At 39.2% G+C, this 26,552-nt stretch overlaps 1 protein-coding gene across 3 annotated transcripts in view; it reads left to right on the top strand.

Annotated features, from left to right (window-relative positions):
• The window catches only part of LOC111221141 (ras-related protein Rab-27B-like), a 68,788-nt gene extending 43,528 nt beyond the window's left edge, over positions 1 to 25,260 (top strand). For all 3 annotated transcript variants that reach the window (XM_022744481.1, XM_022744482.1, XM_022744480.1), the window contains exons 2-6: positions 10,011 to 10,182; positions 14,298 to 14,386; positions 17,652 to 17,755; positions 18,779 to 18,902; positions 20,030 to 25,260. In XM_022744481.1, the coding sequence (XP_022600202.1) occupies positions 10,030 to 10,182; positions 14,298 to 14,386; positions 17,652 to 17,755; positions 18,779 to 18,902; positions 20,030 to 20,216 (657 nt within the window). In that variant the 5' untranslated portion in view covers positions 10,011 to 10,029 and the 3' untranslated portion in view covers positions 20,217 to 25,260. The remainder of the gene's footprint in view (positions 1 to 10,010; positions 10,183 to 14,297; positions 14,387 to 17,651; positions 17,756 to 18,778; positions 18,903 to 20,029) is intronic.
• Positions 25,261 to 26,552: the final 1,292 nt, after the last annotated feature.

Genomic DNA, 26,552 nt, shown 5'->3' with positions numbered 1-26,552 from the left:
ACGGTTACCAGATAAATAAACTCGTATTATCAAGCACGCACTATACATTTGCCAAACTATGTGTGAATCAAACCGTATGTGGTTTATCCATGTAGTATAAGAATGAGTAATAGTAATAAATGCAGTGTTTGGAAGGAGAAGGTCACCCAGCTGCTGCTAAGTTGCACTTTGATCTCGCCGCTGTGTCTTCTCAAGTGTGGTTAGCTAAGTGGGTTTGAAATGCTGAGAGGTTTCAGACAATCTGAGGGGTAAACCCGGAGGACATCTGGACAAATTAGATAATCAAGGGTCAATCTTCATCCATGTTAGCGGTTATTGATCGTTGACTCTAGAGAATATATTGGCAACGACAACAAAGGCCCTCAGCAGAATCCACTGCGCCAGTGGAAAACAAATCAGTTGTCTGATCTGTTTAAAATGATGCAGAGGCCATGACAGTCAAACATAAAGGTCTCGGACAAATGTCTGCTGACCTTTTATACATGATTGATAATCATGAAACAAAAGTTTTTTAACGACAGTTTGAGGAGATGCAACTTGTCGCTATCCAAACTTAATGCCTTTTTATTCCGACTGAAATATGTCTTTATCATTGTGTATCTGTAAAGTCTTTGTTCAAAACCTCTATAGTATTTTTCATTGTTAGTGTTGCAGTCTGTCGCTCTCTCGCACATAAGATTCATACAAAACGATGCATGCACTTTAATGTTACTGTTAGTAATCATAAGCCATTACAAGCCTCCATCCTCAATGAGCAATCTGCTTCAGCTCTACCAGAGCTGATTTAAGCTACTGCTAATGCAAACCAATCCAATTTAAAAGGCAAACCTTGGCGTGGCTTTTATTGAAACACAAAATGCCCCCAGTAAGCACAGGCGTCAACAAAATAAGCAGGACAGAAGTCTGTAGGGTTGAACGTCTGTAGGCAAGTAATTTAATGTTACTGGACACACAAATGTGACACCAGTACCTGCTTGCTAAATACAGTCAGGGTTAACTAGAACAAACATTAGCAAACAGGACAAAACTATACTGACCTATACTGATCCATTGGCTTTATGAAACATAGCAGAGCAATACAGCTAATGTTATCCACTATACCAAACCATCTCTCCGTCTTGACAATGCGATTATGTTGTATAGTATACGCTGCCTAACCCTTCCTCACGTGCACTTGCTTTACGCTTCGCCGCCCGTCTCTCATCTGTAGTCCCAGTCAATCTCTTTCAAAACTCTGCACGGTCTAGCAGACGAAAGGGTAAACTGCTCCATCTCTTTCCCCTGGTAATCCTTAAATTAGCATTAGCTGTTAGCATGTGCCAGGTTTACCGTCTCTTGTTCCCTTGTCCTGTGCATAACCACAAATGCCCCCCATTGCTGATTGGCTGGAATATTTTTGTGTTACTCAGTCTGAGTCACTTTACAGAACCAGAGCTGTATAGGAATACTGTTTTTTTTTTTTTTTCCACACAAAACATGTCACTTCCTCCACCTTTAATCCTTTAAAACAAATTTCTCTTTCTATTTCCAATTGTTATTTGCATGTAAAGACATTGCACACAGTTTAACTGATGCTGTGGTGCTTTGGGTGGCCTTCAGGATTTGAGCATTAAAGTATCTTACTTGTCTTTTGGGAACTAGCATTTTCAATGAGAAGACACAAATTAATCCTGTCAGTGTGATCAATAATTAAAACAGCAAATCCCAAGATGCCATCAATTCTCTGCTGCTCTCTGTCGTACAAAGGTAATCTGTAAAGAAACATCCATCTTTTTGTTACAAAATACTATTGTTACATTTAAAAACTGCTAAAAGAGATTTTACTGACTATAATGGAACTTTTAAGTGATGGGTTGTTGGTGGCCTTAAAAATCCTTGAAAATCTGTTGCCTCACTTCATTTAAACTGTGAAACTAACATGCTGTTGTGCAGCTCTAAACTCTACAGAAGTCTGTGTTTTTGCTCAGAGCCATCTGGTCTTATGAGGATAAATCTAATTTGGAAATCTAACTTGGATTTGGATGAAAACATATTACACTGATATGAATTATTTATTGATTTAATTAAAGAATCCAGTTTGCATTATATATAAAGATCTTATGAACCCTTTCTCAACAGTAATGTGTAGATAAATAAGTATCATAGGTCAATGAAAAGTATAGGATGTTGTTCCCGACTGTCACATACAGTAGCACATAGATCTAATCTCAGATTTAAAAACAATTTCAAGAGTAAAACAATGAATAACCATATTTCTTCCTTTGTCCCTCTGCCACTTTGTGACATCTTTCTTCAAACCAGATTACTGTTAATTCATAATAATCGTGATAACAGTTTATTTATGATGCACATTTTATGGAAGAAGCACATTGGGCTTTTTATAGTGCTGTAGACATTCATGGTCCTCAGAGGATTAGTTGTTCTAACTTTAGTGATCCCATGATTTGGACAAAGGTCAAAGTTCACACTTTTCTAGTGAAATATCGCCACCCCTCTGAAACCCCCTGTCTGCTAGATGGATTAACACAAAAGCTAAGATGGTGAACAATATACCTGGTTAGCATCAGCATGTTAGCATTGCCATTATCAGCACATAGGCATGCTAAAATTAGCATTTAGGTCAAAGCAGCACTGTGCCTGAGCACAGCCTCAGAGAGCTGCTAGCCTGTAGTCTCTTGAATAGTTAAAAGACCTAAATTGGCTGATTTGAGACATCTCTTAGGACGAACAGCAGTTATATACTCCAGCACCACATACAAGGCCTTGCAGGCACAGCCAGTGCAATGAACCCAGGCCTGGGCTGATGTGTGAAATATGCTTTGTTCTGGTTAGAAATATGGCTGCTGAGTTTTGTGTAAAATTGTCAAAGGCCTATGCCACAATTTTCACACTACTTAGTACTGCATCTTCATAAAGATATGGGACTTGTGAGAATTTTAGTCCTTGTGGGTCAACATTCAAAAGCACTGGATCCTACACTCCCCATAATGCAACTTAATAACATCTTTTCATTAAACCCTCTTTTAGTCTTTCAAACTTTGTACCAGCTTTCTATCATGAATTAAGGGTCTTGAGCACAATCTGAGATCAGGCTGATGACATCATCAGTGTTATTCTCTAAGACTTGACAAAGCATCTCCTGTGCGACAGTTTTCAGTAGTAATCCTCCAGTAGTAATCCACTGTCTGAGTAAAGCAATACTGAGATGTGTAAAATCCTGGGAGTGCCCCTTTAAGAAAAGCAAACAGGCATTACAGCGAAGGCATACAGGTAAAATAATAAAAAAGCTTGCATAATTCTCTCTGCATTTCTGAGTGATAGAATTATATATAGATCTTCCTCAGTTGAGGATGTTGCAATCAAAAACAACACTCAGGTTTCAAAAAGTGTTGAGGACCAATGAACAGGACCTCTGTCTTCTCAGAATAAAACTGCAGAAGTGAAGGGACATTCAGTCTTTTACATTATCTAAACAGCAATCTGTCAAATACAGCTCTCTAAGGTCAGAAAGTTTGAATTCTCATCTCATAATGGATTCATATTCTTACATCATTGCTGCAAACACGCTGTAGGACTCCACACAATCTGCACTTCTCCTTCTTCTTGCTTTGTTTTTTATCTTGAATGCACAGTGTGTAATAAATCTGTGTGTGTTTAGAGCAGCACAGCAGTGAATGGTGGAAATTACACTCAGGGTCTGTCAGGTGGATTTATGCTTCTCCATGGGGGTGTAGATTTCCCTGGTGCTGCAGCTGATTTATACAGTAGTTCAGTTTGGGGTTTAACCTGTTGATTGTAAAAGTAACACCACAACACAAGATGGATGCGTTGTACTTTATGCAGCATCCATTATATATGGAACTACTGTGATAGGAAGCAAGATGTTGGTATATAAGCCTTTGTTCAACCACTCTGTGTTGGCTTCACTCTACAAGCAACAAGCTATTAACATTAAGCATCTTCCAAAATCACCCATTACTGTTACTACAGTGAATCACATGACTGTTTATTTTTTTTAGTGTCACCTCTGGGGTTAAAGTTTGGTTCAACTAAAACTGCTTGGTTAAGGTTAAAGAAATAAGGTGGTCCATGTTGACAGTTGTATGGAAATCAGATGTGAACAGCAGCCTTTAGTGTCAAAGTCAGGCACTTTGTGGCATTTGAACACACAGCTATTGTAATTGTGTTTTTTTCATGAAGGCAGTCTCTTAGGAAGCAGCTCAAGCTGGCCAATCTCATTTCCTGCGGCCTCCATGTTGCATCCATGTCACTTGTTTGTTAGCTCAGGCTGTGGATCTTCTGGCAGAGCTGTAGAACAATAAAGTTATTGGGCTCAGTCTGTCCTCTACCTTCTTTTGCTGTTTTTTTTCTTTCTTATTCAGTTCTTTTTTTTTCTTTTTTTCTTTTATTTTTATTTCCATTGTTTCTTTTTCTTAGCCATGCTAGGCTGGGCATACTAGGCAAGTGTTGGTCAGTTCGTATTCTGGTGTTATTATTAGTGCTACTAAGAAAACAATAGCATATTAACATACTAACTAAATAAAAGCATTGATGAGTTATTATTATCAGCACATTAGCATGCTGATGTTAGCTTTGAGCTCAAACCACCACTGTGCTTACGGCCAATCTCTTAGAGCTGCTAGCATGGTGGTAGACCATTGTAAATCCTGTTTGCCTGTAGCCTACTTCCTTTAAAAAAAACTCAGCCAGTTTATCTTTCTGTCATACGTTTATCAGACTGCTCGTTGTACAGAACAGGAAGTCAGTATTCTTATGTGTTCACAGTCACTGTTCTGAAGCGCTGAGGTTACTCATTTACGTCACAAAGATGCAGATATGGAGGGGAATTCTGTTTCATATCTGATCCTTTAGATGCGGACAGAGACGTGAGTGAATCTGCTACTTAAAAGTTGCAATACCACCATTATAAATACTCCTTTGCAAGTCAACCGCCTGCATTTAAGCTTTTACTCGAGTGATAGTGTGGAAGTATAAAAGAGCATGGTGTTTTATGGCCTTGTACTACTAATTAAAATGATCAATACTCAATAAAACCTGTAATAAACAGAAAACTGTACGCCTAGTGAATCATCAGGAGTATGATTCAGTTTGATAATATATGCACATCCTGGCACATTAAACTTTAAAAAACCTATTAAAAACACCTCCACACTATATAACTGTACTATTTGTTTATGATGCTGCAGAGTGCATATCTGACTGAAAGCAGTGATGTCTGTTTATCTCACACATATGAATGATAACAGAGGCAGAGCGAAACGCAGCTTCCTGAAAGATGCTCTGATACTGACACTGATGTGTCCTCATTCAAACTCTCAGGTCATTTCTTCTCTGTGCAGCAGTTTGTTGTAGACTCTGTTGTCCTCTCTTTCATCCTCTCTTTCCCTTTGTTTGTCCTCTCTCGTTTGTTTCCCCTCTCTCCAATTCTGTGTGATTGCTCATACATTTTTAATGTCTCTGTGTGTTTTATGGTTTTGTTCTTGCTTGTTGTCGAGATACAATGTTTAGCAGGCACCAGGGAAAACCTTTCCTCCACAACCCGAAGGTTACAAAGCTGTGAACCAATATTTCTGTTCGACGGTATACGTGTAAATATTTCTGTTACTAGGTATGTTGCAGTTGTGGAAATTGCAATTGAACAGTGCTGCATTAAATTCTACCCATACATCAAAGAGGGTATACTAAGTATTAGAAATATTTACTACAGCTCCCAAAATAACCATAAGGTTGAACATCCTTTAAACAGCTGTTACAGAAACTGAACATTATAACCCTCATGAATGTAGGATTTATTGCTAGCATGTTCTCTTAGTCCATAATTAGCTTTAGCTAGGTGTTCCTAATAAACTGCCTGTGGAGTGTATAGTAGGTCAGTATATGTTTCTGGAGGTCTATATTCTGCCTATGAAAGGAATATTTTTTCCACTAAATGCATATAAAGTCATTGTAAATACGTATGTCAGTGTGTAACAGACTGCAAAAGCATTCTGGTGGTTACATTTGCTCAAATAATATGACTATAATTAACTTAACATGACCTTTTAACTTGAAATAGCAAATTTGTTACCAAATAGTTACTTATATACACATCCATCAGTTATGGAGCAACATTAGCATTCATTTGGAGTTATGCTTCTGGCCACCTAATGAATATAACATTCATTCTCTTTTAACTCTATTTTTGGTCTTTACCAACTCCTGAGGGAAACATCTGTCTCTTACCACTAAAGTGCTCCACTGTGTTCACCAGCTGCTCTCTAACTGTGTCTGTCTGCTGTCTGGTGCTGGGCAGCTAGTGGACGGTGGGTTTTTAGAGCTTTATCTCTGAAAACAGCTGCCTGCTGAAAGCAAAGCTATGAGAGCAGTGAAAACTAAAACAGTGAAGTTGCGACAGCTAAATAATGAGCTGGAACTTACTATAAAGCTCTATAAAGCCTATTTAGGCCTATTTATTAATTCTCTGTAGTAGGGCTGGGCAAAATGGCAAAAAAACTCATATCTCGATATACTTAAAGGCGCTATTTCTAAGTTTTCTCTGCCACAGAAAGTAGTTTCTTTCTGGGAGCGGATGGTGGTGATTGTTACTTGACAATAGCTTTAAACATTGTTGCATTTACAAGACAAGAAGTTATAATACACCCTCTGAGCAGCATTTCGTCTTCAGGGAGGATCAGAGGCTACAGTTAGTCGCTATTGGCAAGTGACAAAACCAGCCAGGGCTAGCTGGCTAGCATGCTAACTTCAGTAGAAGAAAATAAGGGCTAAAGACAAGAGTTGGGGTTGCTTACCACCACTGGAGACAGCTGTTAGTGGCCGGGACACAGAGGAATTCTTTTTGCCAAATGGCTGAGCTTTGGGAACATTGCTTCTTGATGCTAAGAGGCAAGCCTGAGTGTTGGAAAGTGGTGAAATATGCTGCAGCGACTTGCAACAACAAGGCAGGTGTTGCGGCAGTGAGGTGTGTACGTGCACGTGCACACCAATTAGTGAGAGAGAGAGAGAGAGACAGTGCTCCACAGCTTTCCTGTTCAGATGTGGTCTGCACATAAAATGCACATAGATAGTAAGGTGTTTAGCTAATATTATGTATATTTGATGTAACAAATATGGTTATTTCTTATATCCTCTGTAAAATTGTATCAAATATACTGTATATCTATACTTTTTATATTCTGCCCAGTCCTATACTGTAGATAAACCCTCTCACGTGGTCACAGTGTTTTCTCATCATTTTATACACTGTTATTATAAAAATATTGATTATAGCTGCTTTAAGCAATGTTTTGGAAATGTAAAAACACACTGCTTTCATATTATAAGAATCATGTTGGTTGAATAGATATTTATTGAACCATCATTAATTCATAAGGATTTGTTTTATTAATTTGCTAATCACTCCCACCCCCTCCACCACCACCAAGAAAATGACAAAAATTTTAAAATAAATCCCTTTGTACTCTTTTGTCATCCATTGCTGGGATGACTTGGAGACATGTTGTTCTCTGCCATCAGCTGACCGAGCTGCTGTTGGCTGCTTTTGCCCTCGGGGAATAATGATTGACAGACGGATCACACTACAGACATTCCTGGTTTTCTACCAGTGACGACAGATCAATAATCTTGACTCCTCCCCCATGTTTCACCCTCAGCGTCACACCTCCGGAGGGCTTTATCAATACAGGGGCTGATGGATGCTAAATGTGTGTGAGCAGTAGAGGAAAGAAATAAGAAAAGTGTAATGTCGAAACAAATTGTCCCCACAAATAAAGGAAACCCACCTGAGTTCTAAGGACTGTTTTCTAGACCTTATGGATCGGACCAGTGTTTTTTTTTCTTTTTTTACACACTGATCATTACTTTGGACGATTCTAGAGTAATTTTAGATTTGCGCTACTCAGGAATCATTGGTTTTAGTTCATTAATAATCCATCACAGTGAGAATCATAAAAAATGTACAATCCATGTATTTGTTATAGCGAATCAATTTGAAGTCAGTTGTGTGTTAATGTGTGGTAAGAACATGACAAAAATAGCCTCCATGTGACATGTGACAGACATGTTGTTCACTCTTGTGTTTTATTCTTAGTTTTTTTTTAAAGATTTTTTTGGCATTTCTGCTTTATTTTACAGTATAGTAGAGACAGACAGGAAAGTCAGGGGAGAGAGAGAGAGGGAATGGCATGCCGCTGTTGTCAGGACTGAGCCTTAGCAGGTGGTACGCACTCTCCCAGGCGCCCAGTAGTTCCCATTTTTAATGAGCAGATTTAACTGAATTCACCTGAAATATAAGTTTTCACCCACCAGAAATGAGTAGTTTCCCCACTTCCCCCCAATGTGCAAAATATGCTAATATTAGCATGCTAACATGCTAATGTAAATGGTAATGTGCCTGTACAGTATGTTAATAGCTACTTCATGACTAGTTATGATAATTTGTTGATGCCAAATGTTAGCATGTTAGCATGTACACAAATGGGAAATGATAAGAAATGGAAATGATGTTGACATGATAACAAGCAGTTAGCACAGAATCAGTGTAAAATGCTATTAATTAGGATGTCAGGATTTTAGCTCTTTAGCAAGACATAGCTGAAGTCCTGACGGGGCTATGCCTGTGTGCCACAGGCCTCAGGAAGTCAGGGGAATTTCTCACTCAGCTTATTTCAATGGTCTTTGTGAGAAAGTGAAACATGACACACTGAAACCTTAATAATCTGAATACAATTAAACAATGATTTATTTAGTCACCATACAACAAAAACTACAGATACCATGAAAATTTACCAGACTGGGTGCTGATAGAATATGCTGCAGGTCAAACATCTGTGTGCTGTCTTTACTTCAGTTTGGTTGGTCAGTGGCCTATTCTCACTGTAGTGACTGAGGCTTCAGTGAGGTTATTGTGAAGAGATCAGAGCTCCTGGGTAATCACTGTCCAGACTGTAATAAAGCACAGTGTTATACGTGCTTCCTCTCAGCTGAGTGAATTAGAGTCTTATGATCCTGTCTCTAAATATACCACATTTAGCCAAGAGGCAAACACACAACAGCAGACCACAGCTCACTATATAGATTCAAGAAGTTCACATGAGCCGCTGGTTTGACTCGTAGTCTTGTTTAAATAGTTGAAACCAGGAGTTTTCTACATCCATCTTCACTTGCAGGCAGTCTTCCTCTTCACTGCCTTTTTTGGTGCATTGCTGTGTTTTGTCTACTGTATGTCGTTGTGTGCACAATACAATCAAACCCCTTGTAGAAACATTCCTCCATAATGCGACTAGTGGTCAGAAACTCCACTTAAACTCCTGTGGATTTTCTCACCACTAATAGCACTATGGATTAAGAAAAAGTAGTATTGTCATCAAAAGTACTCAATGTTAGACAATATAAATCCAAAACATTCTATCTTACTTTATAAGATGATCAGGTCTGAATGTACATACTACAATACTTCCTTATAAAATGTACTTAAAGTACTTAAACTGGAAATACTTGAGTAAAGTACAAGTACTTCAAAATTGCAATTAAGAACATGACTTAAAAATAATGTGCTGATTTTTGTTATGTGATTTTCATGTTTTCTCATACTATGACATACAAACATGCACTCTCTCTTTCCCACCCCCACTTATAACCCCCCCCCACCAAATCACACACACACACACACACGCACATTTACTATTTTCCCAGAAAGTCATGTTCTGGTCAAGACGACCCTGTGATCTCCACTCCCATAATTCAGTAGTGGGTAGTGCAACAACACACACAGATGCAGACACACACACCGTCTCCTTTCTTTTCTATCACTGTGAGTATGTTTTCTGTTTAACTTCTGACTTCTCTCATGTCAGTGCTTGCCTCTTATTTCCTCTTTTCTTCTATTTTATTTTTCATGTCACTTTCTTGTCACTTTTTACAACACACCCTGAAAGCCCATGAAAGCACAAATTTGAGTTGTGTGTTTCTGTGTGTGTGTCTGTTCTCCGCAGGTTTATTGCGGTCATCACTATGACTGATGGGGATTATGACTACCTTATAAAGCTCCTTGCCCTGGGGGACTCCGGCGTGGGGAAGACCACCTTCCTGTACCGATACACAGACAACAAGTTCAACCCCAAGTTCATCACCACAGTCGGCATCGACTTCAGGGAAAAGAGAGTGGTGAGTTCTGATCTGTGCAGATTCAAGATATTCCTCTTGGTCCTTCTGGTTTTGAATTGCAGCTAATTCATCTTAAGCGTCATCTCAACTAGATGTTAGTTTTCTGATACAGGCTTGGTTACCATAGTTACCGTGGCATTTGCCCATGCATTTTCTTTGGGCTTCACTTTTTAAAGAACAAACAGTGGGTCGGGTTAGGTCTGGGTTTTCTGCCGCTTTTCTCCCACAACATCTGCTGAGCTGAGTCACAGTCAGCAAGATCAAACCTGGGTCACATCCACCAGTAACCGGGATAAATTATCTGTGATTTAGGTTAACTTAGTAGTTTCTGTGGTATTAATAAATGAAAAAAAGTAAAAAGAAATAAGCAAGTAGCAGTTCCTTCTCTGCTACTTGATAAAACTGTAGTTCTGTGGCTCTCTTCTCTAAGTCTTGCCTTCATTTGTGATGGTACCCTGGACAATGCTGGGTCAGAGCAATGGTAATGAGCAGTTCACCCAAAGACAGTCTTTCATACCTCTGCGCTGGTGACAGCCAGGGCCTGAGGCATTGTATTTTTTGGTCGTCCATCCATATGTCCAACCCATTCTCGTGAAGGCACAGGTCGTTTTTTTCAACCCTTTGATATGACCCATAGGAGTGTCTCCTGACTGGGTGTATGTACTATACCTCGGTTGTCATGGTCACTATAAAAAACATGTTACTGTACTAGGCGTGGCATACTGATCGTCACCGTGGTTACCATACCATACCATGGCTTGGTTAGGTTTAGTAAAAGATCGTGATTTGGGTTAAAATAAGCTTTCTCAACATTAAACGATCTTTGTTGTCATGGTCACAATATTAAGAACGTGGTACATTTAATTGAATGATTATGAATAAAAGAAACAACATAAACTGCTACTTTCTGGTGGGAATCGAACACCTCATCGTGTGTCACATTCCTGTGTTTTGTTGACCCATCCATCCACCACAACCTCCTCCTGACGTGGACTTTGTCTCTCTTTTTACTACGTCACCGCACTTTTCCCTTCGCTCCTGTCATAATTACTACGACCACTAGATGTCTAACTACAAAATGTAACTATGGGTCATAATAACCTGCTGCACAGAACTATGGGCTTGTTTTTCACAGGAGGACAGTCTCCTCAGTAACGCCTGTGATATCATATTTGGCACAAATGTTCCCATGTACTAAAAAATTAACTGATTATATTTTGGTGGTCAAAGCTAAAGTTACTGTGACCTCACAAAAGAATAATAATTATAATTCTTAAATTCCTTCAAACTCTATACTACTGTATATATATTACATGATTCTGGAAAGACATGAATGTAAACTGCAACTTTAGTGGTTCGTGCAGGCAGAAATTCTAGTTCTTTCTCAAACTGTTACAATCCAAAACCATTTTATATTTGACGCCCGCACTCTGTGAAGTGGGATAGTGACAAATCCTGATAAGCTGACAGATAGTCTTTAGATAACACTCCGGTTATCAGGATAAATGCATCCAGATCTCGGTGTATGGGATGCAGTTATCTGAATCAGAGAGTGGGCGAGGCTCGGTTTGGTCAGCTGTTTGGTCACATTGGTGCTGTGCTGCCCTCACATGTCTGAAACACTGACAATGCTGCTTTAACAGCTCTGGATGACTCATAGGATTGATTATCGTTCCTCACCTCCTCTGTGTGTGTGTGTGTGTTTTTTGAGCTTCTTTATCCAGAGGCAGACAAATGTGTACAAATGTGTGATCACAGCTGTAGTTCAGTGTTATCAGTGGATCCTAAGGCTGACTGTGGACAATAAGTTTTTATCTTTGAACCACTGAACCAGAATTTGTAGACAAAAGTAACATGACCAACCAGGTCTTAGATGAAGCAAATCTCCAGCTGCTGTACACTGAGCTGAATGAATGTGTCCCTCGTACCCGTTAAAAAAACAGAAGAAACAGGCTAATATGAGGATCGGTTCATTTGATTTCATGGACTTTACATGCGTAAATTTTAAATCTTAATGTAAGACTATTCTTCATAGATATAGTACATGGTCATTCATGCTTTTAATTTATCACATCTTGATTATTACATTTCATTGTATTCAGAGTAAAAGGAGCTATTAGTAAGTTTTGCTTTTGCTACATAGCTAACATTAGCATTAAGAACTGTTTATCTAGCAGTCTAGAAGAAATGCTGCGAGTTCAGCATCAAACCTCATTCCTTTACTCACCAAGAGCTGTCTCCAGAGGTGGGAAGCAACACTTTTGTTTTGTTTTTATTTCTATCACTTCCTTTCTTGTGATGAAGTTAGCATGGGCAAACAGCTAGCCCTAGCCCTGTGGGACTGTCTGGTTATTGTAGCCTCCAATCTACCCGGAAGAAGTAGAGCTGCTCAGAGGGGGGAATTATAAGACTGGTTAGCTGATAATGCTAACATTGGCTATGTAACAATAGCAAAGCTTGAGAATAGTTTTTTTTGGTTTGAAGGAGCTGTCTCACATGGTCAGTTGGTACAAAACACAGATTCCAACCGAGGCTGACCAACCAATAAGCTTTTTCTCTTTCTCTATCTCTTCCAAAAGCCATTTGCTTTGCACTTACAGTATATAGTACTCCATGCGCCTGCAGCCTTGAGGCACTTGAGTCAGGTTGAACACGGAACTGAGTATTCAGGTACTCTCCTTGAGAGTTCTCCTTGATCCATTGTAGCTTGGGCTGAACCTTTGGACATAAGCTTCTGTCAAATGAATAAGTGTAAATGTGACCATGCAGTCCAGTCTTCTTTCAGACATGTTTCTTGGAAAGAAAAAAAGATAAATATCTTACTTATAAACAGTTTGAAATATCTGTTGCAAATGATTGTATGACAAGATTATTTATTTTGCACAAAAAAACAAGAAGAAACAAAAACCATGGATTACAGGTATCATCATCCTTAACTTATTTTTAATTTCTTGAAGTGCCTTTTATAATGTGGGTTGGGTATTGAATTTAAATTCTTAATTATTGAAATTAAGTACTCGTAAGAAACTTTTGTTTTGTTCTCTGATTTTTTTGATCAGATACTTAGAGTTTAATAATATTATTAATTTAGGTTTATAGAGCTGCTTGTATGAAGATATTAAACACTGATGCATATAACTTTAGTTTATTTAGTTAAATGAAAACTGAAACAGGGCATTTGTGGGAAAAGTGTTTAACAAAGTAGTTGAAGGAACTGAAAATGTGCAACTGTGGCATTTGGACAAAAACTCTTTGTATTCCAACAACACTCTGCTCCAACAACAAACTGCGGCTCTCACTATAGAGGACTCACACTGTCAGATGAACACGTCCTCATTTTTCCACCTGATTTAAAAGTCAGTTATCACCTGGAAAACTGGAGACCAACCTAACTCCTCTGAACATGATCCGTGTGAACGCAGCCTTAAAAGAGTGTCAGACGAAGTGTGGGAGTATCTCAGTCAGAGGTGTGAATGACACCTGATGCTTCCTGCAAAGACAGAAAATCAACCAGCTGCAGCATCAGTTCACCTTTAGAGAGAAAGGATCACTGTCCAGATCACTGTTAAGTCAGACCTGGTGACAAATTCACAACAATAGAACAGTGGAGATGGGAAAAATGGACCAACTGGACCATCTTGCTGAAAACAGTACTGTGTTAAAAATAAAAACACAAGGAGCTACCTCAGCACTGTCTTCAGGCGCTGGTGAGATAATGAAATACAATCGATGAAGTTGCATTAGAGTAATAGATCCATGAAATGGAAGGTGTTCTTGCAAATATTTTGATTGGCTCTGCTCTTGCCCAGTGGTGAAAATGTGCATGTTAAAGTTCACCAATGTTGAAACTGAGGTGAAACATGTGTGGCAAGTTTATTGGAATTAAATGTTATTGTTGTGGTGGTGGTGGTGGTGGTGTGACTGGATGTTTACATGTCGACTAAATACTAGAAAGTATAATGTAACCAGATTCAAGGTATAGTGTTGTGTAAAGAGGGTTGTTTTCCATTCAGCCTTTCATTTGATCTGTCATCAAGAGTCATCAACACACAAGACCTCATGTTTATTGCATCTGCTAAATAAAAACTAAACTAGAAATGCTTCTCTCTCCTCAGGTGTACACAGCGTCCAACCCCAATGGGACGACCACAGGGAAAACCTTCAAGGTTCATCTTCAGCTCTGGGACACAGCTGGACAGGAGAGGTGGGGCTGTGTTTTATTCCCCCTCCCTCGGGCGGCCAATTAACAGGATAATAGCTTGTGTTTATATTAGTCTAGCTTATCATCCATATGTCGCTCATAATATCTTGGACTGCTCTTTGGCTTTTTATGATTATGATTCATCAGGGATTGACAAACCTCTGGCCAAACCGAAGACTTTCTTTCAGTGTTCAGAGTTTTTAGCTTTTAATGTGTGTAGTGTTGTTTCTCTACCAGAACCGGGAAACCTTTTTTCCAGACTTCTGATTGGTCAACATGGCTTTATGGTTAGGGTTATATCGCCGCCTGTTGATTTGGCATGCTCTCAACAGTGTGTTTTGGTTTTTCATGTGGCCAGAGATGCTTTTGCAAGAGCTGGAAAAACCAGCAGGTACCCATGTACGTGTGAACAAGTGACGGCTGTTTCCTCCAGTTAAAACCAATTACATCTTACTAAGATGGAGAATGGGGACGTCATTTGCCTACAAAGCAAGCAAGCTACCAACGCTAACATTGGTGATGGTGATAGTAAAAAAGTGTGGATGCAATTGATGACACTGTTGTTGAAAGTCAGCTTACAGATATAATCTATTTTTAATCAACATATTTCTTTGATTTATGTGTAAAGATAATTTGCTACTAGCATCACCTAGCACCGCTTCCCTGCAGCCCCCCCCCCCCCCGACCACACCTAATGTTATTTTAAGTCTTTCCTCCTCTGACCACCAGTTGTTTTGGACTTCCAGAGTCACGGTAATGTCAAACACACTGTTGGATATAACAAGTGAATCAAATGTAGAACACAGACTCAATTGTTGGATGACCAAACAAGAAGTTCATTGCAAAACAATTGTGAGTGGATGATGAAAGGAGGAGTGTGGGCTCCAGCTCTGCCATCCACCATTTCCCCTATGCCCCTCACCTTCACCAGCTGAGCTGAGCAGGGAATCAGGGCGAAAGAGTTGGCAGGGGATTGAGGGGAACTGAAGGGGAGTGGGGAATGATGGCTGAGGAGCTGGCAGGCGAGGCAGGAGCTTGAGGGAGACTGAAGGCCAGTGATGTGGTCAGGTTTTTGGAGTGATGAGCTGAGCGATGACTGTGGCAGGCGCAGAGTTAAACAGGCTGACGGGTAAGCAGAGGGTGCTAAAAAACAAATGTTGGGTCAAACACAAGGAGATACACTTAGTGTGCACTATACTAAAGTGGCAGAGAGCACTCGGTACCAAACTGACTGTAACAACCATCCGGTGAAGAGTGGATGAAGAACTGGGGTTTAAGTACTGCTGGGCTGAGAGCTGATGGATGGCAGGTGATCAGGCAATAAAGCAGCTGGGAGGGAGTGGGGAGCGCCATGGCAAAGACACACACACACACACACACACACACACACACACACACACACACACACACACACACACACAGAGACAGATAGGGTGAGGACAGGAGACACAAAGGATAGGAAAAAAACCCACTAGAAACACAAGGAAAAGACACAAGAGCTGCCACAAGGAAAAGACAGGAATCATGGCACAGACCATAACAGATGTCAGAAATGAAATTTCTGTGGTTGTCAAGATAGTCTATTTACCCTTTTTCTCTGGTTGTTGTTGGTGGTTTCACAAATGAGCATAGCTCCAGGCTCTTTAGGCAACCCCCACTGTCTTTACATACAGTTCAATACGGGTGCATCAATTTAGAGCTGCAATCAGACACAGTCCACCCACAGTATCCTGTTAAAGTCAATCCACAACCTTCCAGCCAATCAGAACAGAGAATTCTCAGTGGCCTTGGTATAAAATAAACAATAAATAAAATAACTTCCGCTCTCATTGTGTTCCTAATGTGAACACAAGTACTGGCGCTCCAACACTGGATTTTTCTTGAAACTCGGGGCAATATGTTTTTCACCTCAGTCTTTAAGGTTTAAGTTCTTTAACTTCAGTTTTTAAGGCAAAACCAAAAAAGCAATGGAAAATTTTAGGAATGAAAATCCAATTTCGACAAAGATTATAAAAGGAAATCGAGCATGTATAATCACACTGAACAGTTTGAGGCTGAGTTAACAGATCACTATCTATGATTGTGTGTATGTCTTTGTGCCTCCCTGTCTATGAATACAGTATGTGTCAGTTATATGTGTGTGTGTGTGTGTGTGTGTGTGTGTGTGTGTGTGTGTGTGGTCTTCAATTGGAACTGGGCTTTATCTGTTGAATCTGTTTATAAAGCCCTGATGACTCAGTCCAGGATGACTCAGCATTAGTTACATAATTGTAATTTCATTTATTCAGCTCATTGTAACGTAACAGATTCCGCTTTTCATAGACTGATCTTCATGATTGTTTAATGAAGCGACTGAGGTCATTATTCCACCTGTGTGATCAGTGAGTGTTTGCTGAGGAAACACCCTTGATATCTGTAGCTTAATCCCGATTGTTTGCATATTGTACATTTGCAAATAAAGCTTCATAAGTGATGTTTACACACAGCTAAGTTCCTTAGTGTCACACCCGAAGCCCAGCATGCCACGGATTAACTGGGGAGTCGTATTACTACCGAACCAGTAAATACTTATTGTACGTTTTCATTTAGGCTTAAACCAACCACTAAACTTCCTGGATTATTGAAATCAAGCAGGTGGAAACGGCTGACAGTGCTTTGTATAGACTCATTAGCTGTGTCCCAGTTCAGGGGCTGCATCCTTCAGAGGACGTGCTCTGTGGCTTGCTGCCATATTATTTTCATTACTGGCGCACTGTGAATCTTGGGATAGGTTAGAATAGCAGGAGGCATTTCTCAGCCACATTTGAAGGAGCTTTTGAAATGGGACATCTTCACAGCGCAGTGTGAAGCAGTCAGTTCTTCATATGCAGCATCTGAAGGATGCAGCCCCCGAATTGGGACACAGCTATAGTTCGAGTCTCTCTGTCTGTCCGTGTTTTGTACAGTTAAAACCTGCAGATAGAGAGATGTTTACTAATTCACCCCAATGTCTTCTGAGTTTCCCTGCAGCGGTATCCAGTGGTCATTAGAGAATCTGCAGCTTCAGACACTTAAGCTTTAACAGTTGGTGCTTAAACCAGCTGAGGCTCCCAGCTGTAGTCTTTGCTCTGCTCTTTGCTCTCAAATGGGCAATCTCACACTTGTTCTTAAAACTTCTCATATAATTTGGATATATGACTTAATTAAGTGCTTTAAAACATTTAAAATGTGCAGTGTACTAATATAGCATTGTGTATTTTGTTTCTTACTTTCTGTGTGCACGTTCCAGGTTCCGCAGCCTGACGACGGCGTTCTTCAGAGACGCCATGGGGTTCCTGCTGATGTTTGATCTCACCAGCCAGCAGAGCTTCCTCAATGTCAGAAACTGGATGAGTATGTTGTTGTCTTCAAATTTTTAAACCTGCATTGTTTTAGCTTTGAGTCTGTCTCCGGTTTTGCTATCAAAATGTTACATTGCCACAAGCTGTCAAAAACTCTCCGGGGGATATGAACAGAAATGAAAGTGAAGTTGTAAGCCTGTAGGTCACATGAAGTGCATGAAACAAAACAGAAGTAAGTGACAGTATTTGCAGTATGCGTTACACATATATATGTGCGTGTGCACGGCTAAATTATTAAATGATCTAACACTTTTTCTATAAACACAAAATATGTACACACACACACACACACACACACACGCGCGCAGATATACTGCGACGAGATCCTGAGATCTGCCGCCATCACCTCATGTTGCAGCATGATGTACTCAATTCCTGGAAGCTAAAAACAGCCCAGTTCTCGCACGGCCTGCGTAGTCACCAGACATGTCATCCACTGAGACGCTCTGGATCTGCGTCGACAGCATGTTCCAATTCCTGCCAACATCCAGCAACTTCACACAGCCAATGAAAAGGAGCGATCCAAAATTCCACGGGCCACAATCAATCAGTCCTGATCAGCTGTGCACAGAGAAGTGTTGCACTGCATGAAGCTAATGGTGTGACCACCATTAGCTTCATGCAGTGCAACACCAAATACTGGCTCATTTTCTGATCCATGACCCCCCCCCAAAAAAAAAATAAATAAAAAAAAAATAAAAATAAAATATGCATCTGTTGCCTAAGTCATGTGAAATCTAGTTTAAAATAAAAGTGCACATTTTTAAGGTGGCCTTTTATTGTGATCAGCCCAGGACACACCTGTGCAGTGATCATGCTGTGTAATCAGTGACTTGATATGCCACACCTGTGACGTGGCGAAGCAGGAGCGCTCACTCACACGGATTTAAACACAATTGTGAACAAAACGCCTTTTGTGTGCTTAGAAAGAGTTTTAGATCTTTAATTAATCAAAAACAAAAGTGTTGCATATCTCATTTGTTTGCTGTTGTTGTTTATTTGTACTCATTTGCAGGCCAGCTACAGGCCAACGCCTACTGTGAGAACCCAGATATTGTGTTGGTAGGAAACAAAGCAGACCTGGCCGACCAGCGGGAGGTTCAGGAGAAACAGGCCAAGGAGCTGGCAGATAAATACGGGTACGTTTACTTTTCATGTACAGTATTGTATTCAGAGAATTCAGATTTCTGGACACTGAGAATATTGCATATACTGTGATGCAGTTGTTGCAAGTGTCTGATGTCTCTCACACACACACACACACACACACACACACACACACACACACACACAATAGAACGAGCAGATGTTAACTGTAACACAAGCCAGACCATAACACAACATTACAGACAGTACGTGACTCCTGTGCAGCACTGACGTGTCAACAATTTCTAAACAAAACAACTTCCTGTTAGATGAGTCAAAAATCATTTCCTGGTGCCATTCCAGCCAGCCAAGACCTCAGACTGCTGTTGCCTGGCAACAAAAAACTCCAGGAAGTAAAGATCCAGGATGTAAAAAAACTACATGCTGAACTCTGGGGAACTTTAAATATCAGATATCATTCCATCCATCCATCCATGCATTTATTTTCTGCGCTTATCCGGGGTGATGTTAAGGTGGCAGCAGGTCACCAGAACAGGCAGTCAAGCATTTCCAGGCCACCCTCACTACATGTTTGGGTTTACCAAGTCTATCTGGCAGCCCCACAAGACCTCCCCCCGAGGGACACGTCGAAAGCTCTCTCCAGGTCCACATAAGTCTCACCTCCCATCAACCTTTTCCTTGGTTTATCAATCCATGAGCGCGGTTTCCCACACCCATGTTCTTTTCTTCTTTTACATAGTTCCCAGTGGGCTCCATAAACAACTAATGCACCTCGCAATGTCTTAAGTGCTACATGAAGACACCCCTCTTCTATAATGCTTCAAGAACCTCAAGCAAGTCCAGTGTTCCTTCATATATCACTGAACAATACTGTGACCTGAATGACAGAGAAACTTTTCAGACACCTCACCTCAAAAAATGACTCTCAAATAAAGGCATACCCCCCCCTCCCAAAAAAAAAAAAAAAAATTAAAAGTTAAAATGGACTTTTTACCTGTTTGAAGTTTCAAGTCTCTACAGAAGGATTTTATAGAAATGGCAATCAGTCTAGAAATGGATGGTGTTGTTTTGAAAAAGGTCATGATGCATCGAACCAAAACCCTTCTACTGTTATGGACCTTTTAAAAAATATATATGTCTTGTGTTCTGCTGCTCACAGGATCCCGTACTTTGAGACGAGTGCAGCGACAGGAGCAGAGGTGGACAAGGCGGTGATAACACTGCTGGACCTGGTCATGAAGAGGATGGAGCAGTGCGTCGACAAACCGCCCGCCGAGCCCGCCAATGGGAACGGGGCCACAAAGCTCGGTGAAGCACAGCCCAACGAGAAGAAATGTGCATGTTAGATCAAGAGGCGAATCAGGAAAACAACCAGTCAGCGCTCCTCCATTATCTGTCCTTTCTACTCGTCACATTCCCTCTGTCTTTTTGCTTTCCTCCCTCTGTCATCTTTGATTGCATGTTTCTTTGTCTTCTCTTCACTTCCTCCTCTCTAAAACTAACCTTTAACCACCTTCTCAATTCTTTCTTTTCCTCCCAAACTGTCTGCCTCTCTGGCTATGAAACAACCCTAGCCCCCTCTAGTGGATATTGAAGATATCACAGTCTCAGCCTGTCTGCCTTTCATCTCGGTTTAGGAAGTTAAAACAGGAGGGGAGAGTTTCATCACTGTCAAACACATGATGTGCCTCGTTAAAACATGCAGCCTGGGAATTAAGCTCTGCGTGCTCCCACTTTCTCTGCTCACAAGTGGTTTGAATGATTTAAATGGCTCTAAACAGATGTTTAAAACTTTAATTTCAACTCTTTTCATCACTTTGTATCAGGGGAAAGATTTTGCTTCCTGTTTAGGTCGTCACGGGTTGACAGTCTAATCTGGGCCATAAAGAGTTTAACATCAAGCTGTGTATCTGTATCGATTCCTGAAGCCTTTCCCCCTGGACCAGGCTGAGCAACTGTGTGACAAATGTATTTTTATTCTTACTTTTTCCCTGTTTCACACTGTGTTCTATGCTGTACCCGTATTTGCCAAAAAATATAATTTTTCACAACAGTTTTGCGTGGTTCAGTGATGCTAGACGTTTGCTGAAAATGCATCAAATTGTGTTTTGTGTAATTTAGCTACGGTGTCTTGTAGGAGATCTTCAACATCTGAGTGATAATGGCTGTTGACAGGTGATTAGCAGAGGAGGGTAAAAAGCCCGTGGAGTTTGTTTGTGGCATACCCTTCGCTGACGTGTATTAGCAGCTAATGTAGCTAGCCACAAACTAGCTAACGTAGAGTAGCCTACAGTGCCTGGCAGTGTTAGCAGTGGCTCGGGCTGCATGCTTATATTAAGAAAAGCATCTGAGGAGTATTTTTGGAGTAAAGACACTATATGTAGTTTCAGTAACTTTCAAATGGAAACACATCACGTGGAAAAAAAACATTTTGTATCAGACTTCTCGCCACACAGCCAACATCGTATTATCCACAACAGCTCTGTTTGTTCAAGGTTGTTGTGACTGTTGAGTAATTACTCTCTGTGCCAAGACTTGTAGTTTTCTCTGGAGGAGCGCTCATCCATCTTTATATCTGACTTTTGATACCAAAACAATAGCATGTGGAAAGTTAAGCTTACATACACTGCTGTTTTCTTTTTTGTCTGTTTGTACAGGATTGCCATATGATTGATTAGATGATTAGAAATAGCATTTTTTGGATACTTTGGGTACTTTTACATTACATATAACATTGAATTTTTACGTATACATGTTGGACACGGCTAACCTCCATGACCTCCATGATGGTGTCAGACTTGGCTGATTGCAGGGTTCATATCTTAGGATGAATATGGGTACAGCATGTTACATGTGCAATGGAGGAAAACAGCCTACATTTTATATCATTATAGACCAGATCATAGACCAGGAGAGACGTATTGTTCCAAATTGATCTACTGCCTTGTCTTTTAAAGCGTTATTCCACTGTGGAAGGACAGACTTAATCTCTGTTGGAGTTTGAGGCATGTCATCTATATTGATTGCTCTGGGGGTCCAGTGTCACCATCACTTACTAACATTTAACTGAAAACAAAACTTTAAAGATAGAACCAACATGGCATTTGAGTCAGTTATAGCTGCACTGAAAGGTGAGTGGAGAGGATAATCTTATCTAATCAGAATCCTTTTTTTTTTATCATGGAAATCATGAAACCTTTCTGAGAACGGATAAAATGCCAAACGTCAGTCAGGTGATGTTAGATCTCCAGGGCAGCTGATTTTATAGTTTGACCTTCTGTTTTTAACAGATAATCAGACAAAGTGAAATATCGCTTTAAGGCCCCATACATGACCAATGTTGTTAGAGTATAAACCAATTATTTATATTAAAAGAAATGTAAAACTAGTATCTCTGTTTTCATATTTCACATTTTTTCTCATATCCTTCTCACACTCATTTCTTCTTTTGATGTTTCATGTCCATCAGGCGCAAATTATCTAAACTGCATTTATATATGTGAGATATTTTTTTCATTGCTATCGTGCTCTTATCTAATCCCATAATTACAAATTTAGTAGCATAATGTGTCTGTAACCTGAAGAATATAAACTCCTGAAGAAATACAGTAGAAATAATTTGCTCAACACTTGAAGTGACTGTGGACCAACTTTTTGTCCTGACCGTTGGTGTGCAGAAAACCCAGTGAAATCGTGGCATAGTGAAACTAAATTCCACTTCAGCGTTCAGTGTAAAAGGATGTTGTTGTACCATGATGCTTGAGAACACTGAAAAACATCCATCTGTAGAAGCCATTTAGATGGAAATTACTATAAAAATACAGTTTAAGTGTCAAAATCAGCTTCAGTCCTGAGATAATCTCTTTTGTTTTAATTGCATCTAAACAATTTTCCTCTTGTCAAGTAACACCTTGATCTGCCTTACTTCATGATAAATCTTGAGACAAGTTGAGGTGCACCAGAATCAAGGGAAATTATCTTTTTCCATCATTGCCATTATTGCTTGCCACCTGCTGCCAATTAAACCTTATTTTGTCTTTCAGTTTTTGTTCGTGGTCCCAGCTCACAGCTGTTTAGTGTTAAAACAACTGCAGGTTGGTTTTCTAAGCAGTGACGCCAAATGGGTCAACAGTAATGTTAATGGAAAGTTAAAGCATAGAGCTTTGGCTTCACCTCATCACATATATTTTATCTGACAAAGAAGCATTTGATTTCTTCAAACTCAAACCTCATTCTGCCACTCACAAAAAATATATGTTTTTGTGTCTGTTCGTTTTCTTTTGTTTGAAAGCCAAGCAGAGTGATTTGCCAACAGCTGATCTCAGTGCCATAATAAACACTAATAAGGAGATAGATGGATGGACAGACAGAGCTGGCTCATATTATAACATAATCTCCCAGTTATTTAGCAGCATAATAGTGATTATTTTCCCAGAAAATATTGTTGTTTGCACTGTTTCAGCTCATCATTTACATACTTTTTTGTTCAGATCTGTAAATTGTATCTTTTATTATGGTTCTAATGTATGTAATCATAGTGTACAGGTTATATTAGTCCCATTATATATTTTTTTCTATACATATTTCATTTACATTTACATTTAACACTGCACTTACTATAGGTTTTGTTTGTTTCCTTTGCTGCAGCTTTCATTCATGAAGCAAGTCCTGTTACAGTAATGCAAGTAATACTTCAATAGAATCATATAATTAAGACTTGGGTGGCTGAAACTGAAAGAGCTGAAAACAGCACCAACATATTACCATTATAAAGTTGTCTTGACTAAGGTGTTGCCTAGTTACACATCAAGCACCTCTATACCAACCCTTGAGAAAAAATATGTGGCTCTTTACCTGCTAAATGCCCAAGTTTGATGTTACTGACACTGTTGAATGAACTTACCCACCATGCTGTACTGAAAGCAGATTCATGTGGTCATTAAATGATTCAGATTCAGATGTCCCCCCTTTCTTCACCAGCTAGTTGTTAACTTTGTCTGTATGCTGTTTGATGCTGGGCAGGTAGAGTACAGTGGATTTATGTGACCTTGTTTTCTGACAACATCTGCCTGCCGCTGGGTCGATGAGAGACCGAACCAGACAGTAAATATGCAGTAAAACCAAAACGATGAGCTGAAAGAGGCTAAAAAAAGCTTCACAACACGCTGCATAATTCACTCTGGGTTCACAATGACTGTCACCTTTCAAAATACACATAGTAATGTCATCCATTATTTCCATGAAAATATTGACTAATGCAGCTTTAAAATGTCTCATATGTGTTTTTAAATCTTTTAGTAAGGTTACCGTGTGTTGATTTCATAAAAGCCACTTGTCAGGTTTGTAAGTTGCTTCAGTTTTTATAAAATGTCCATGTTTTCTTTTTAAAACTTAAGTGAAACAATTAAATTATGAGGTAGAAAGAAGGTTAGTTGCCCATAAATGTCATACAGCCTTACTGATCAAGATGACTGGCAACTAATTTAGAATTAATTCATTTTGCATTGTTAAAACAAATGACACAGCACTGAAACGAATCCTTAAGATATACCCAAGGTCAAATTAAATAAAGCAAGGGGACAAAATAAACTTAAGCATAGACTGTACCAAATTAATAGTTATGATTGGAATTGATTTTCTTATTTGAAATTTTCTCAGTCCAAATTTCCTGGGCAGGTGCCTCCAGATGGATATCTTACATCTTCAACCAATGCCTTTTAATCATGACAATCTCTTGAACCAATTTGCCAGCTTTTATCTGAGACTTCCTTCTTATGTTGCTTCTTAATATCTTTTTTTTAATCAAATTTCATTTGAATTTGTAGAATATGTTTGTCCCTTTTGCTTAAATCTAGTATTCAGTTGTGCCACAGTTGTGTCTTACGTTTACTTCACTGTCTTAAATCATGTTTTCTGAAAGCATCTCTTTCATAAACCTTCTCAGTCTTTAATGTAGTTTTTGAATTCACTTTGAAAGTTTACACTGTTTGAAGAGTCATGTTGTGCCTGTTATTAACTCTTCTGTCTGATCCTCTGTAAAGTTTGTGAGCTACTGAATATTTTAATGCATTATTGATAATAGAAACAAAACAGAGGAAAAAGAGAACAGAAGTCCTTATGTTGTTTTTGTGCTCAATATATCAAAACAACTAATCAATCCAAGTACCTCCAAGAGCTTTTATTTTTGGAAATCCTCTGTGTGTGAATTCTCTCTGATGCCTGCGGTTTGTACACGTTTGTTCAGTTTTCACTGTGTGTATCGATGCCTGTGTGTGTTTGTTGGGTTTGTTGCACTGTTAGCATGTTTGACACCACAAGAATGGAATGACCTGTGATGCGTTTAGTGTTTCTGATGTCAGAGCTGCAAATAAATCTCTGTGTTTGTTTTTACCCTTTGGGTTTTTTCTCTCCAGAGGACTCTGCTTTGTTGTGATGCAGATGGTGACCACTTAGTTTTAAGGAGAAAATTAAAAAAAAAAATTTTACTCTTTGATTGTTGAAACCCTCTAGAAGAGTCTAATAGCAGTAACAGCGAGGCGTTTCTGTGTTGGTAAGGTGTTCATGAAGACTCACTGCAACGACCCCACAGCAAAATACAGACACACACACACACACACACACACACACACACACACACACACATACAAATATATAAGAAAATTGCAGATTTGAAGTCACTATAACTAAATCAAGAATATATCTTTCTTAAATAAGTGGTGATATAGCACTACGTCTATATTTAAAGATATTAGCCTATGTATATTAAGTAAATGGCAAAAATGTAATGACACTGACAAAGAGTTATTATTGTTCCCACAATTAAACATTCACCTGTATTAGCAAATGTATCCATTTTATTTTCAAAATGAAGTATTGTAAAAGTTAAATATAAGTACCTGACTAAAGTACAAATAAAGTAGATTTAGTGCTTAATTTTTTTTTACTTTACATCAGTGGTTCTTTCTCTTATTTCTTAGCCTAGTTCTTTATGTTGTAAAATATTGCAAGCACTTCAACATTATTTATTCAGTTTTGTTAACAGAGTGTTATTAACGATCAAATGAATCAGTGTAGAGGATGTATTTTAATTTTAAGTATATTTGTGTGGAGCCACAGCTTACCTGCTAACCGTAGTGAATTAAATAAACAGCTTGACAGTGGGACTGCTCAACAACAGGAGCCTATGTTAAGTCATTTGTTGAGTAACGGATTCTACATTATCAAATTTATTTTCATCCATGGGTTTCAGTGTTTCCTCTCTAGCCTTAGCATGCTAGTAGTTAGAACAACCTTTAACACTAGCTAACATTTTAGCTAGTAGTAGCCAAACTACTACGGTGACAGTATGCTGATATTTTCAATTCCATAAACACACTTGTGCTTATGTGTTAGCATGTTTACACATTGTTAACATGTTAAAACATTAGCAAGAGTTTTAGCATTTAAACAGACATTAAATACATTTTATAGAAATATCTGTAAATTTAACACATGTAAAATATTAGCTTGCTAGCAAACAGGAAAACGTTACCCATGATGGGACACCATTCTAAAAAGAAAAAACAGTGTACCTTCAGGACAGGAATGCCCCGCCGTGACAGTTACTATCAGACCATAACTCAAATTTTCCCCGAATCAACAAACCATTAAAAAAGTATTCCTAAAATACTTTGGTTCTTCTT

Source organism: Seriola dumerili, unplaced genomic scaffold, assembly GCF_002260705.1.
Source record: "Seriola dumerili isolate Sdu_G_001 unplaced genomic scaffold, Sdu_1.0 BDQW01000081.1, whole genome shotgun sequence".
Taxonomy (NCBI): domain Eukaryota; kingdom Metazoa; phylum Chordata; class Actinopteri; order Carangiformes; family Carangidae; genus Seriola; species Seriola dumerili.
This window is presented reverse-complemented; position numbering and strand designations above follow the sequence as displayed.